Source organism: Sarcophilus harrisii, chromosome 3 (assembly GCF_902635505.1).
Source record: "Sarcophilus harrisii chromosome 3, mSarHar1.11, whole genome shotgun sequence".
NCBI lineage: Eukaryota > Metazoa > Chordata > Mammalia > Dasyuromorphia > Dasyuridae > Sarcophilus > Sarcophilus harrisii.
In genome coordinates, this window is record NC_045428.1 from 490,622,601 (window position 1) to 490,634,624 (window position 12,024).

Below are 12,024 nucleotides of genomic sequence, written 5' to 3' on the forward strand. Positions count from 1 at the left end.
AAAAAAAAAAAGGAAAAACAATTAAGGCATGTTTTGGTTTAAAAAAAAAAAAATTAAGAAGCCCAGAAAAGCAGGGCAGTTTTGAAAGCTACATTATATAATTTAAAAGGAAAAGCAAACTAAGCTTAAAAGATCACACAGCTTCATGTACATTCTTCTTTTTCTGTTCTACTATAGAAATAGAAATGCCTAATTTATGTGACCTTTGAGAAGTTCAGAATAAATTTTAAATTTCTTTAATTTTTTTTTTTAACCAGAACCATATTGGTTGAAGCAGTACCACACTATACAGAGGAAGTATTACCTTCCGTGCTCTGGATACTATGCTTCTATTAAAGTAGTCTTATACACCATTAATGTCTATCTTGTTTCACTTCTCCAATCTGGTACTTGTATAGCTGACTTTTTTAGGACAGCTAAAATGCAGAGTGGTACATTGGATAGAATGCTGGGCTTAGAGTCAGGTCTCAAGTTCTTTCTATTTGTGAGAGTCTAGACAAGGCCCTTAACCTGTGTCTGTCTCATCTTCCTCAAATGAGGTTATTAATAATAGTAATTATTTAGTCATTATTACTAATGAGGCTGTCAAAGGTTAAAAAGTGCAGGGAAGCGATACCAGGGACAGGACTGGAACAAAGAGAAAAATCCAGAGAGATGAGACTAGAGAAGGAGAAGGATCAAGTCAGGGACAAGGCACCTGCTGGTAGTGGCCCAAGCACTCCAAGATCATGGATCAGAGTGGAGGCAATGTCACCCAACTCTTAGCTTCTGTCTTCTCTTCCAAGGGGAGTGTGTGGGTTGGAAATTAAAATTAAACTTTCATGTGCTGCTCTCCCAGCTCTCTGCCAGGCCTGGGTTCCTCTCCTTTCTTTTATCTGTGAATCCTGAGCTTCCCTTTGAGAATCAGCTCAACCACCATTTCCCTCACAAAGCATCCCATAAACTCCTGCCTGTGCTCATCTCTCCCTCCTCAGGTCACCTTGCACTGAGTTATGGTTTTATGTCTCACTTTAAGATATAAGTTCCTTGAAGGCACAATCTATTTTTCCTTCTGTTTCTGTATCCCCAGAGCTAGGCTTAGAGACACTAGTCTTGTACAACAGAGATACTTAATAAATGTTTGCCAACTGTGTAGTCATAAAGTACCTAGCTGCTATTGATGAGTTCAAGTGTCCAGTCCCAGAAAAACCACCTTCTAAGGAACTAAAAACTGGCAGATGTGATTGGTTAGCCACTGCTAAAAGTCTCTGAAAGATGATGAAATAAAACAGGATCAAATAATGGGAGAAAGACTAATGTCCCAATTTTCAAAAACTATATAGAAATTATAAATTATTAGCAAATAAATTTGATTTGGATCCTGCTAAAATTCCAGGTTTAAAAAAATTAATAAATAATATTATTAAAAGGTATCATTAGTGAACAACAACAAAAAAATAACCAAGTATCTATCATAAGGAGTTAGCACAGCTCCATCATGAACAGGTGATGCCACCCTAACCTCATTTCCTTTTTGGAAATGGTTACGTGGCTAGCTAATTAGAATAACAGAAAATACTGTTTACCTAAATTTCACCTAAGCATTTGACAAAGTGTCTCATGCTATTCTTGTTGACCAAAATGAGAGTTGTCAGCCTGACAGCAGTTTAATTAAAGTGGATTCAGAACTAGCTATGCCTCTCAGGTCTTCAGTTTATTGCCCCAGATTTCCTAAGGACCTAATTGAACTGACATTCACAGGATCCAAATCTGTACTATTAATGATTCAATATTGACCTGGAAGGGGGATTCTAGACAAGAATCCCAGGGATCTATGCTTGGCCTTGTCCAGTGCCATTTTATACTCCATTCTTTGGATAAAGATAAATGTGGGTATATTTATCAAATTTGCAATAACATTAAATTGGGAAGCACAGAAAACATGTTAGATGGGAGAATCAGAATCCCACAACATCTAGAGACAATAGGACACCGAGCAAAGTCTAATGAAACGAAATATAAAGGGAATAAATGTAAACTCTTACTTTTATATTAAAAAAACAAACAAACAAACTCCACAAGTACAAAATTCCCACAGGTACACAGCAATTTGTCTGAAAAAAATTTGGGAGTTTTCATGGACTGTAAATACAGTGTATATGAAGATTATGTTAATGAAGAAAAAAAAAAAACTAGTAAGATCTTAGGGTACATTAAAAGAGAAATAGTGTTGAGTACCACAGAGCTGACAGTCCTGTCGTATCCTGTTCTACACAGATGACTTCTGGAAGATATTGTTTAACTGATAGGCTAAAGAAGAAGACAACCAGTGGTGAAGGATCAAACTACAAGCATTAGTTGGAAGGAAATGGGGTTGGAGAAGATAATCTTTTGCAAGAAGCATAACAGATGCCTTCAATTACTGGACAGGATTAGGCTTGTTTCACTTACCCTAGTAGGGCAGAATTAGGAAAAAAGGATGAAGATGTTAAGGGAAAATCTGCTATCTTCAGAACTCTCTAAATATAAAATGATTGCCTTGGAAAATATAGGGCCTACTTCTCACAAGGGACCCTCAAGCAAATATTGATATACTGCTATTGAATACACTGCTCATCAACACTATATGAATTTGTCCCTTCCAACTCAGAAAGATGTATTCCATTGAATCTGCATTGACCACAGAACACATCTCAACACCGAGAAATGCTTTATTTAGTTTCTCTCTCTTTGTCTATTTCTTCTTGAGGCCAAAAATAATTCATGTAAAAGTGTTTTGAAAAGTAAAAGCACCATAAAAGTACAAAATATTATTTATTCCACTTTCAAACTTGTTTTGAGAATGCAACAATAGAAGCACTTTTATCCTTAAATTAAAGAAGAAGCTTAAGCACCTACTATGTGCCAGACACTGTGCTAAATGCTTTACAATTATTATTTAATTTGACCCTCACAATAACTCTGGGAGAGAGCTGCTATTATCCCCATTCTACAGTTGAGAAAACTAAGGCAGACCAAGATGCTTTTCCTAGGGTCACACAGCTCAAAAGTGCCTGAGGCTGATCTAAATTTATCTTCCTGACTAGAGTAATGTCCAATACTTTTTCCATTGTTCCTGTACCACCTAGTTGCTCTATGAGAAGCAGCAACACATATGAGGCAGGTCAGATCCCTTTGCCAATCATCTCCCTTTCAAGCCTGAGCCTTGGGAACAGCAATTCTTCCAGGCCAGGGCCACCAGCTATCACCATGGCAAGTAACCAAGAGATGCTGCCTGGCCATCACTCCTGCATGTGCTGTGGTCACAGCTGGCATAGACCCAGAAAAGAAAGTCCTTGGCACCATAGAACAGTCCAGCATCAGAAACTGATATGATTTTATCAGTGGAAATGATAACTAAAGAAGAAATATTACCATTTATTTTGCCATACCCTAAGAACCACGGGACTTTTCCATCAGATTCGTAGCTAAAACCTTCCATAGGTGTTGACTCCATTAGAATGTGAGCCCCACCTCTAAATGTAATTTAGACAGTAATGACTGTCTGACTTTTCTTTTTATGTCTCCAAAATTTAGCACTTAATAAATGCTTTCCCTCATTCATTCATTTTTCACTCTGGACAAGGATTTCACCGAACAATTAGAGAAATTTCGCATAGGAAGGGATTATCTGGTGAAATCCATCATGTCACAGATGTAGAGGCTGAAGCGCCGAGGAGCCATAGCCTGGTGAATTACACTGCTTCAGGAAACTTCAAGTGAGAACAACCTACCTTTCCCAACAAGCCAAGTGTCAGGTTGACAGACTTACTGTCCTTACCTCACTCTCCACCCTGGACTTCAACAGATCAATGTCATCACATAGTTCATCGACCTGGGTTACCAAGTCCTGGGCACTTTGCATGCTGGGCAAGAATTCATTGTACTTCTTATTGATCATGCTGCACACCTCACCCTGCAATGCAAAATGAAAAGATCACTGAAGATTATTGTGGAGTTAGGATTTCTATAAGAATTATCTTCTACCAAGATCTCTCTTATCCTGGAAATTTCCAGACAAACAATTACCCATTTCTTTTTTAGGTCAAGGTCTTTTAACTCTTCCAAACTTAAAATTCACAGGACAAATTAACAGGATAGAGGGGATCACAACATCTAATGCTGCCCAAAAGTTATCTAAAGATTTAGAGAAGAAAAACACAGAACCAAATTCAAAAGGTCTCATCTTGAATTAAACAAGCTCAGATTAAAACCAATTTTCAGTTACGCACATGTTCATGTAAAAGGGAATAAACAAATAATTTTCTTATGTTTGCCACTTAGAAAATATTTGCCTCGCAACACCATGAAATAAACAGAATATTGTTATTCTCATTTTACAGATTAAGAAACTGAGACTCAGAAGCGTAAAGGGTATACCCCTCATTTGAAAGGAAAAGACAAGATAAAAGGGGCAGTAAAGTAGCTGTTCCCAAAAAGTTCAATGCCCAGTTGTTTTATATCCTAGTATTTAGCATTAGGCTGTTATCAAGGATCTTTAAAAAACTGGGGGGAGGGTGGGGAAGAGAAGAGGAAGGAGGGAGAGGAGGGAGAAAAGGAAGAGAAGAGAGAATACCAGATTGGATAAGGGCAAAAGTCTCAATTTAAAAATATAAAAGTAATGAGAGTAGAATCTGCACAAGACACTCTAGTGAATGTAACTTCAGTTCCAAGCAAAATTCTGGAATGCTTCACTAAAGAAATAGTTTCTGACATGTAGAAAATGACATGATGCATCAAGGTGCATTTACTAAGAACATGTCATACCTGACTAACTTCATTTCCTTTTCTGACAATGTTATTTGGACTGACAAATGAAAAGAATGCAGTAGACCAAGTATATTGAGATTTTAGCTCAGCATTTAACAAAATTCCTCTCTATACTTTTGTATGAGATGGGAAAGTATGGGCTAGGAGATAGAAAATAGGTGGATTTAAAGCTGTTTGAAAAACCAGACCCAGAATCATGATTGATGGATCAAAGCCAACTTGAACATGAAATGTCACAGGGCTCTGTCCCTAAGTTAATAACATTCAATACTTTTTGTCAACAACTTGGACAAAAGTATGGATGTTATACTTATCAACTACCCAAATAATGATAAGTTGGGAGGATAACTACTATGCTGATGATCAATTTGAGATCCAAAAAGATTTCAAAAAGCTGGAACTGGGATAATTAAGTGACATGAAAAGAAGAAATATGTAAAGTATTATACTAGTTCAAAAATCAACTGCATAAGTAAAAGCAATATGGCTAAAAAGTTTTTTTTTTTAAGGTTTTAAAGTTTTCTCTTTGAAAAGATGGCACCTTACAGTGCACACAAGAAAAATATTCTGAAATGCATACTGTATTTACAAAACATAATCAAACAGTTATGAGGCTTTTTTCCCTTTTAAAAAATTTTTAATTTATGGAATAAAACAAGTATTTCCATAACATAATTCAGTAAAAAATATGATTGTACATGATACTGCCAATCTACTATGCACAACTTGCTATTCCTTTCAAATATACAACAAAATTATTATGTAAATGTCTTTATTTTCCTTCTCTCCCCACTTAACCCAATCTAGTGATGACTATCATCAAACAAAAATAGGTATATATGTAAAATTACTCTATACATACTTCTATTTATCAATTATTTCTCTGGATGCAGATAGCATTTTTCTTCATATGTCCTCTATGGTTAATTTGAGAATTTATAATAGACAAAATGATGTATTCACTCAAAATCATTCTAAACATTGCTGTTTACTGTATGCAACATTTTTTTGGTTGTACTCATTTCACTCAATTCTTTCAAGCTAGTCTTTCCATGTTTCTCTAAAATCAATACTCATCATTATTAAATAGTAGGTGTCTTTTTTTTTTCATTATATGCATGCTCTCTCATAACTTAAAATATTATTCAAAAAAACAGATGGGGGGATAAAGGACAATTTATACAGTGTGTTAAATGAAAGATCCTGGGGCAATTATCAATCAGTTGTAATGCTTATTCAAAAATGCCACACTTCTATATGCCTAATCAATGAAAAAACCTTTTGAAGTGGTTGCATAAGTGAGGGTAAAGAAGTCACAGTCAGTTAACTTCATACCAGATTTCTACATCATGGTATTAATGTTTTTCAGCAGTAGTTTGAGTTCTATTATTCTATAAAAGCTTAACAAAAGCATGATGTTGTTTAGAGGCATATTTTATATCTATAGAAGAATAAACTTTCCAAAATCAAACTGCCCAAAAATGAAAGGGGCAGTCACAGGAAACAATAAGTCCCTATCAGTAGAGGTCATCAAAAGAAAAATCTGTAAAGCAATTTACCCAATGCCAGGTACAGAAGGAGGAATTATGGAAATACTTAGTCATTTCCTCCTCTACAAATGGAACTTGGATGATTACTCCTGGGTGACCTTCTCAAGAGGAATTTCTATGCCACTGTAAGCTGGGCTAAATGACTTCTGAAGAAAGAAATTTATGTCCAAAGAAGAACTAGAGAACATTCTGAAATGCAAAATGGATAATTTTTATTACATTAAATTTTAAAGTTTGTACAAACAAAATCAATGCAGCTAAGATTAGAAGGGAAGCAGAAAATGGGGACAAAAAGTTTACATCCAAAGCTTCTGAAAAGGCCTTATTTTTAAAATACATAGAGAATTGACTCAAATTTATAATACATACCATTCTCCAATTGATAAGTGGTCAAAAATATAGACAATTTTCAAATGAAGAAATTAAAGCCTTTTTTAGTCATGAAAAAATGCTCTAAATCACTGATCAGAGAAATGCAAATTAAGACAACTCTGAGATATCACTTCACTCCTCTCAGATTGGCTATGATGACAGGAAAAGATTAATGTTGGATGGCATGTGGGAAAACTGGACACTAATAAATTGTTGGTGGAGTTATGAACTGATCCAACCATTATGGAGAGCAATTTGGAACTATGTCCAAAGGGCTATCAAAATGTGCATACCATTTGATCCAGCAGCAGTCTCACTACTGGGTTGGTATCTCAAAGAGATCATAAAAAGGGGAAAAGGACCCCATGTGCAAAAATGTTTGTAGCACCCCTTTTTATAGTGGCAAGGAACTGGAAACTAAGTGGTTGCCCATCAGTTGGGGAATGGCTGAATAAGTTATGATATATGAATACAATGGAATATTACTGTTCTATAAGAAGTGATTGACAGGCTGATTTCAGAAAGGCCTGGAGGAGAGGGATTTACATGAACTGATGCTAAATAAAGTGAGTAGAACCAAAAAAACATTATACACAGTAACAAAATTATATGATAACCAACGATGATGGAACTGGGTCTTTTCAAAAATGAGATGATTCAGGCTAATTCTAATATACTTGCATCCAGAGAGAGTATTATGAGGACTGGATCACAACATAGTATTTTCACCTTTTCTATTGTTGTTTACTTGGGGTTTTTTTTCTCATTTTCCCTTTTGATCTCATTTTTCTTGTGCAGCATGATAAATGTGGAAATCTGTTTAGAAGAATTGAACATGTTTAACCTATATTAGATTACTTGCTATCTAGAGGAGGAAAGAGGAGAGGGAGAAAAATTTGGAACACAAAGTTTTGTGAGGGTGAATACTGAAAATTATCTTTGAATGTATTTTAAAAAATAAAAAGCTATTAGTATAAAATAAATAAATGAATGAATTATGAATTCTTTTCCAAATCTAAAAGTCTTCCTGACTCTAATTTCAATTTTCTCCAATTCTAATAAATATCATTTAGTATGTAACATTAGTAAAGTGCTATGCAAGGCACAAGGGATAAAAAGACAAAAATACATACAGCTCCTTTAAGTAATTTAAATTTTATCAAAACAGAAATAATACGCACATAAACATATGACACAAGGAAAACTAAGAGTAAGTAGTAAAGACAGGAATGAGATGGAAAAGCTTCACAATAGACAGTGTCCAGAATACTAAGATTCAAAAAGAACCAAAACTGAAAATTATATGTTAAAGACAACAAAAAGGTCTTTTTTTTAGCTATATTGAAGGCAAGTGAAAAATCAAAGATAGGACAGAAAATCTATCTCACAAATGGGATGATAACAAGAGACACCCTTGCTTTATTTGTTTTCTTGATCAAAAATAATAATCTTCCAAATGGGACATGCAAAAAAAAAAAAAAAAAAAAAACCTGTAAACAAGGAGTTAAAACTCCAATAAGCACACATAGTAAGAATGCATTAGTTTGTCCTGGATTTTAAGTCAAAAGGCCATAAGTAAATCATACTATAGAATACATATGGTATACCAAAAGAATTGATATATATGATTGCTGAGCCTTGTCAATGATTTTTTTTTTTAATTAATATCAGGGCAAAGAAGAGTGATACCAGGGGATTGGAGATGACTAAATGTCTCCCCCCTTTTTTTGAAGAGTGTATGGAATCTTCAGGCTGCTGAGCTTAAATTTAATTCCTGACCAAAGTCTTCAATATATTATTAAAGGGGTGACTAGGGAGCATTTACTAGGGAAGCAATGATCATAAACAGCTAGTATGGTTTCATTAAGTATAACTCATGCTCTACTAACCTCATTTCCTTTTTTGATTGAGTTACTAAACTGGCAGGTAGATAATGCGATAGGCCTAGCTTGTTAACAATATCTCACATTTTAACCTTCAAACAAGATGGAGAGATGTATGGTCTAATTCAGAATTGGTGAGATAACTGGAAGAGTAGTCAATGTTGACCTGGACAGAAGTTTCCAGTAGAATTTAATAGAGATCTATCTAGTTTGATGTTTTTATGAAAGATTCAGATGAGAAGCAGCAGGTGTTACAGGGGATAGAGCACCAGCCCTGAAGTCAGGAGACCTGAGTCCAAAATTGGCCTCAGAAACTTAACACTTCCTAGATGTTTTAGAGACAGAGAGAGAGAGAAGAGAGAGAGAGAGAGACAAGAGAGACAGAGAGGGAGACAGAGAGACAGAGACAAAGAGAGAGAGAGAAGAGAGACAGAAAGAGACAGAGACACAAGAGAGACAGAGACAGAGAGACACAAGAGAGACAGAGAGAGACAGAGACACAAGAGAGACAGAGACAGAGAGAGACACAAGAGAGACAGAGAGAGAGAGACACAAGAGAGACAGAGAGAGAGACAGAGACAAAGAGAGAGAGAGGAGAGACAGAGACACAAGAGAGGCAGAGACAGAGAGAGAGACACAAGAGAGACAGAGAGAGATAGAGACACAAGAGAGACAGAGACAGAGAGAGAGACACAAGAGAGACAGAGAGAGAGAGAGACACAGAGAGAGAGAGAGAGAGAGAGAGAGATTCAGATAAATACATAGGCGGCATTTATGTGATATTTGCAGATGACAAAGTTAGGAGGATAAATAACACCCCACACCCGAGTAAAGAGCGTCAGAACCAAAAAAACAAAAACCCTCCAACATGCTAGACTGCTAGGCCAGATTTTAAAAAAATTAAAGTTAAGATGCCAGTATGTTAGAATAGATACACAGCTGGTCCCTGAGCGAAGAGGCCGGGGGTGAAGCCCAACCTCTGACACATAGGGGCTGTGTGACCCTGGGAGTCATTTAACCTTGTGCGCCTCTGTTTTCTCGCCCGCAGAAAGAACTGAGAAGGAAAAGGCAAGCCGCTCCAGTCTCTCTGTCACGAAAACCCTCAACGGGGTCACAAGGAGTCAGACGAGAATGGCAAGTACAAGATGAGCCAGGGAGCTACGCTAAGCACTGGGAATACACTAAGAGGCAAAAAGTCTCTGCCCTCAGAAGACTCTATACACGAAACAAATATCTACACGAAAAAACTGCTGCAGGGTAAATTCAGCCAGAGCTACCTAACTGAACTTGGCTTTCCCTTACTCTGCCTCGCTTTTTCCTCGCCCCCATCCCCCCATCTCTCCGCTTCCCCCCGCACCCCTCCAAGTGCCGGCCCCTCCCACCTAGTCGCTCTCTACACCGCGAGCCGGGCCAAAGCTGCCCCTCCTTCCCGCGCCTCAGCCCGCACCCCCGCCCACGCCCGGCTCTCACCTTGATCTCCTCCACCCTCCTGGTCAGCCGGCCGATCCGAGTACCCAGATCCTCCTTCTCCAGACGTCCGGAGTGCGCCAGCACTTCGGTCACGAACGAAGACATGGTCTGAGCCGAGACCGCCGACCCCGACTCCCCGGGAAAGCCGCTGCGGCCGCCGCCGCCTCCCGCGCCAGCGCAACACCTCCGGTCCCGCCTCTTGCCCGCCGCGCGCAGCCTGCTGGGAAAGGGAGTCGCCCCCGTTCAAAGCGCGCTGAACCCAGGGGCGTGCTGCACTACAGCTCCCGAGAAGCAACGCGCCTCCGGGCTCTTTGTGGGCTTCACGGTGTCCTGTTGCAATCAAATAGCAAAAGGACGCGTTGCGTTTATTTTACCTTGGTTCAATTCCTTTTAAATCTCTGAGCGATTCCCGCTCTTTTCATAGTAAAGAAAGAAGGAAGGAAGGAAAGGAAGGAGGGAAGGAAGGAAGGAAGGAAGGAAGGAAGGAAGGAAGAGGGAAGGAAGGAAGGAAGGAAGGAAGGAAGGAAGGAAGGAAGGAAGGAAGGAAGGAAGGAAGGAAGGAAGGAAGGAAGGAAGGAAGGAAGGAAGGAAGGAAGGAAGGAAAAGAGAGAGGAAGGGCGGGAAGGAGGGAGGAAGGAAGGAAGGAAAGGAGGAAGGGAGGGACGGACGGAGGAAATGTGAGTTAGCTAATAGCAAACCCAAATGCACTTGTTTCCAAAAACCCTAAGCAAACCAACACACCTTGAAGACAAATACACCTCATTTTCATTAGATATCATTTCACACAATCTGATAGCTGAAAAGTACCGTGGAAAGGTCTCTGATACAATGCATAAACAATTATCCCTTTGACGACTGACAGCATCTTCGAGTAATGGTTCTCCATCCTTTTCCTTAAAAGTTCCAGTAACGGGATACTCATTGTTCGTTGAAGGTCCATCCCAGTCTGTTTCCATTTCACTCTCCTTCATGAGTTCTGTTGCTCAGACGCGTCCGATCCTTTGTGAACCCCTTTTGCAAATTTCCTTGGCAATTTCCTTGTATTTCATTTTACAAACAAAGAAACTGAAGCAAATGGGATTAAGTGACTTTCTCAGGGTCACCCAGCTAATAAGCGTCGGAAACAAATTTGAGCTCCAGAAAAGCGGTCTTCCCGACCCCAGGCCCTGTATGCCGTACGCTGTATGCACTATGGCGCCCCCTAGCTGCCCCCATGATTCCACCACACTGGACATACGCTTAGCTGGTTATCCCTTGTCGCATTCCCTTTTTTAACTGACCCGTGCCTCGAATGCTCTCCCCTGGACCTTCTGGCTCCCTTTAAATCCAGCTAAAATCCTTCTGCAAAGGGACCTCTCTGTCCCCACTCCCACCTCCAGTGCCTTCCTTCTGAGATGATGCTCTGTTTCATTATATTTCTCCTCTATTTCCCCATGTAGCAGCCTCCGTTAGAATATGGGGTCTTGGAGGACGGGAACTATTTTTCTTCGCGTGCCCTTGTATGTCCAGCCCCTAGCACAGCGCCCATAGTAGACACTTAGTAAGCCGGGAGACTGGACTATTGCCATAAGTTGATTGGATGATACAGGTGTGAGGTGAATATGGAGTAAAAAAAAAAAAAAAAACCTCCCTATTTATTCAGTAGTCTCAAAATATTCTACCTTTGAGAGTACTCAGAGAAGCCATTTGAGTGCTTTATATCTCACTATTGCCCCATCGATCCTTCTGAGTCCCTTCCGTCTTAGGCATTTTCTGTAGTAGATAAAACAAGGCTGAATCAATGTCTCCCTATATATAGAATAGGGATTCCTTTGGGTACAATGAGAAAAAAAGGTAGTGAGGAAAAAAAAGAGCTGGAATAGGGAAAATATGGATGGATGTGAAGCAAAAGGGCATAGATACACAAAACAGTTTCAGCCTATACAGATTCTTACCCTTAACTTTTTGTGATTCTTTTCATC

General features: G+C 38.7%; 1 protein-coding gene across 1 annotated transcript in view; it reads right to left on the minus strand.

Moving 5' to 3' along the window:
- ZW10 (zw10 kinetochore protein) overlaps positions 1-10,263 on the minus strand; it is a 36,096-nt gene extending 25,833 nt beyond the window's left edge. The window contains exons 1-2 of the mRNA XM_012545007.3: positions 10,064-10,263; positions 3,800-3,934 (exon numbers count right to left, since the gene is read on the minus strand). Coding sequence (XP_012400461.1) covers positions 3,800-3,934; positions 10,064-10,168 — 240 coding nt within the window. The 5' untranslated portion in view covers positions 10,169-10,263. The remainder of the gene's footprint in view (positions 1-3,799; positions 3,935-10,063) is intronic.
- Between the last annotated feature and the right edge of the window lie 1,761 nt (positions 10,264-12,024).